The following is a 3,594-nucleotide window of genomic DNA, read 5'->3' as shown; positions in this document are numbered from 1 at the left end:
AAATATCTGGAAAATACTGTAGATTCTGTGCTCCAAGTTCTGGTCACACATTCAACTTTATTAGTCACAGTGAACCGCGCACAAACTCCTCCCACTGACACTTCACTCAGAGGTGCACAGTCCTTCAGTCTAGGACTAACCCTTCCTATGACAAGACGCCTGAGGGAAGAGTGTCTGCGGGTGCGCTGTGAATAATAAAAGCAAGACCAGAACCCGGAAAAGTCCCATCTGTTTTCCAAGAAGCTATGGTGGGAAATTTATCAAAACTGGAGCAGAGAGAATCTGGAGCAGCCGGCCATGGCAACCAATCAGCTTCTCTCTTCAGTTTGCTCAGGTAAGATTTGAAAATGAGACAGAACCTGATTGGCCCCATATGTGTATTTGGACCCCAAGCCGGAATACTCAGGTGCCTGGATTGGGGTCACCAGCATATATGGTGGCTCTGTAGTTCATGAGTCAGTCAACGTTCTGCCTTATCTGACTGTAGAGAAACACCTAAAACTCCAAGGTGGACGTGAGCGAGTAGAGGCAGGAAGACCTCACCACCGGAGTTCCCAAAAGCCAAGTGTTACCCCAGGGAGGCAGGGGGTAATGCAACTCACCAGATGTCACTACCAAAGCAAACAAGAAGTTCCTAAAGGCTGGAACATATTTTGCACATGCCCCCATTCCCCCACCTGATCGGCTGAGGGGCCAAATGAACAGGAAGGGGACGGGGGGGCTGTGGCCTGACAACTCTGGCAGTAGTGCTTTCCTCTTTACACCAGTCTCAGCATTCTGTTTGATGGAGGAAAGGTAGTTATTCTGAAGTGGGAGTAACCGGCGCTCCCATCCTTGACTTTGGAAAACACAAGTCAATTCCTCCCTAAGCTTCTACAGGTCTACTAATGAACATCAGTCCTTCCCTCTGTACACCAGTCTCCATACAAATCCCCGACCAGATCACCAAGAAGCCGATCACACAGTTACCTGGTGGAGTTCATGGGGTCTTCATCCTCATCACTCATTTCCAGGCTGTCCGTACTGACATCCGCCCGACTCCGGGTCACCCGTGGGGGTACTAGGGTTTCCCGGGATTTCAAGGCATCAGTGGCCACCTGGAACTTGCCCAGCTCCCTCAGCTGGCGGTCTGCATACTCCACCTACAGAATGGATCAGAACAAATCATTGCTGTGACTGTACTACCGGGCCCAGACCACCCACGGGAGGCCAAATCTCTCCACGAGGATTGAGGGGAGCCTTTTATTCTGTACACGGACTGTCGTCCTTCACAGAGGATGCAAGTTTCAGAAACACCGCTACAGTTAGCTACATAGTTTTGCATAAATCCTCTCCTTCCCCCACTTTCCATGCCTGCACCCCATGATCCCCTTTTCCATGCCTGCGCGCCCCGTGATCCCCTTTCCATGCCTGCGCGCCCCGTGATCCCCTTTCCATGCCTGCGCGCCCCGTGATCCCCATTCCATGCCTGCGCCCCCCGTGATCCCCTTTCCATGCCTGCGCCCCCCGTGATCCCCCTTTCCATGCCTGCGCCCCGTTACCCCCTTTCCATGCCTGCGCCCCGTTACCCCCTTTCCATGCCTGCGCCCCGTTACCCCCTTTCCATGCCTGCGCCCCGTTACCCCCTTTCCATGCCTGCGCCCCGTTACCCCCTTTCCATGCCTGCGCCCCGTTACCCCCTTTCCATGCCTGCGCCCCGTTACCCCCTTTCCATGCCTGCGCCCCGTTACCCCCTTTCCATGCCTGCGCCCCGTTACCCCCTTTCCATGCCTGCGCCCCGTTACCCCCTTTCCATGCCTGCGCCCCGTTACCCCCTTTCCATGCCTGCGCCCCGTTACCCCCTTTCCATGCCTGCGCCCCGTTACCCCCTTTCGAAGCCTGCAGTGAGCCTCCCCCTTTCCATGCCATCACTTTCTCTCTCCCTGCACAAGCTTCCTGCCTGGGTTCTCTCCACCCACACAAGGCCACGCTTCCTCGGCATTAGACCCTTGAGCCCAGAAAACTGTGCGAGATATGTCAGCAACTCACCTGCGCCTCCAGACTGCGGACTTGGCTGGTCAGGGCCTTACAGTTCTGCTCGGCATCCTTGGTTTGACGCAGCGACAGTTGGAGCTCTTTGTTGATCCGCTCGGACTCCTTTTTGAGCTCCTCGTTCTCCTTGTGCAGATGCTCCCGCTCTCGGGTGATGGTCTGCAGCTTGTCACTCAGTTCCTGGTTCTGGTCTTTCTTGGCATCATAGTGTACCTTGGCTTTTTCCATCTGAGGACAGACGCAGAGGTCACATGACTGGAGAGTAGGGTAGCTTTGAACCTGTGCTTATTACTATATAGGATTCATATAGCGTCAACAGATTGAGAAGATCTTTACAATATGAATGGGACGATATAAAGCGTGCAAGACGGACAGGAAGGCCGGGAATCAGCTTCAATCTGCAGTCCCATGATCTTCCTCCTCGCCGGTACCAATTCCCTGACGCTGCATTGCATGGCATCTTGTCAACCGCATCACCACTACCCTACAACCAGACCGGGATCTGTGATCACATGATCAGGATGGGACACGGATGCATCAAATGGTAGCCACCCACATTCCAGCCCAAAGAGTTGTGAATTGGGACGCTGGCGGGTCTCGAGATCCCGAGTTACATTGAAACTGGCCATAAACTAGTTAAATGTCACCCAATGCAGCTGAATCAGCCACAATTCAAGCTATGGGTGGCCCCGAACAAAGATGGCACCATCCTTATGCAGAGAAGAAGAAAAAAAGAAGAAAAAAAAAAGCAGCAGATGAAGGCATTGGTGGTGATGGGTATCCACTAACACAGGGGTGCCCATTAGGTAGATCGCGATCTACCGGTAGATCGCGATCGGCTCACTGACCTGTGTCCTGTCCTCCCGCGGTGTTCGTGCGTCTGAACGTGTCAGACGCCGCAGATGGGAAGGAGAGAGGAGAGGAGACTTTGGAAGCTGCTGCAGTGGAGGTAAGAAAAGACAGATAGGAGAGAGCAGAGAAAGAAGAGACAGCAGATAGAAACAGGGAGAAAGAGAGGAGAGAGAGAAGAGAGGGCCGGTTGACTTCAATGCACTGTCACGCCCCCTCCCGCAGGTAGTTTTTTTGTTGCTAGATCTCATTGAGCTCGTCAGTTGAAAAGTAGATCTCCAGATGAAAAATTGTGGCCACCCCTGCACTAACAGATCCCCATCCGATCACAATGTGAACAATATGGGTTTCAACCAAGGCAGCAATATCAGCTGTGCCACACTAAGCATGGCACAACCACACAAGCTATTCGTACTGGAGACCACAGAGGGGACGTCACCACGTAAGGAACGCTGACCCCGGCCGGGACTGAATAAATGCAATTTGCATAGAATCCTACCCAGTAAGAAAGCAATGGGATACGAGTGGTGAACTAATACAAATATATGGGACATGTAGTTTCTGGAAATGATGTTCCTGAACACCTGAAGATCCTCCTGGCGCTGTGGATCTGCAGGACACTTAGGACCATGCCGAGGGCTTTTTATGGCGAGAGAGGCAAATATAGAAATTAATAGTTGCTGGTCATAACATGCTAAGGGGAGGCAACTTGAT

The 3,594-nt window shown here is 52.6% G+C and overlaps 1 protein-coding gene across 1 annotated transcript in view; it reads right to left on the bottom strand.

The window, feature by feature from the left end:
- The window catches only part of NUMA1 (nuclear mitotic apparatus protein 1), a 62,716-nt gene that overhangs the window by 10,788 nt on the left and 48,334 nt on the right, over nt 1-3,594 (bottom strand). Inside the window, exons 18-19 of the mRNA XM_018574377.1 lie at nt 2,029-2,259; nt 970-1,142 (exon numbers count right to left, since the gene is read on the bottom strand). Of these exons, the coding sequence (XP_018429879.1) occupies nt 970-1,142; nt 2,029-2,259 (404 nt within the window). The remainder of the gene's footprint in view (nt 1-969; nt 1,143-2,028; nt 2,260-3,594) is intronic.

Source organism: Nanorana parkeri, unplaced genomic scaffold, assembly GCF_000935625.1.
Source record: "Nanorana parkeri isolate BGI_ZX_2015 unplaced genomic scaffold, ASM93562v1 scaffold2907, whole genome shotgun sequence".
Lineage (NCBI taxonomy): Eukaryota > Metazoa > Chordata > Amphibia > Anura > Dicroglossidae > Nanorana > Nanorana parkeri.
This window is presented reverse-complemented; position numbering and strand designations above follow the sequence as displayed.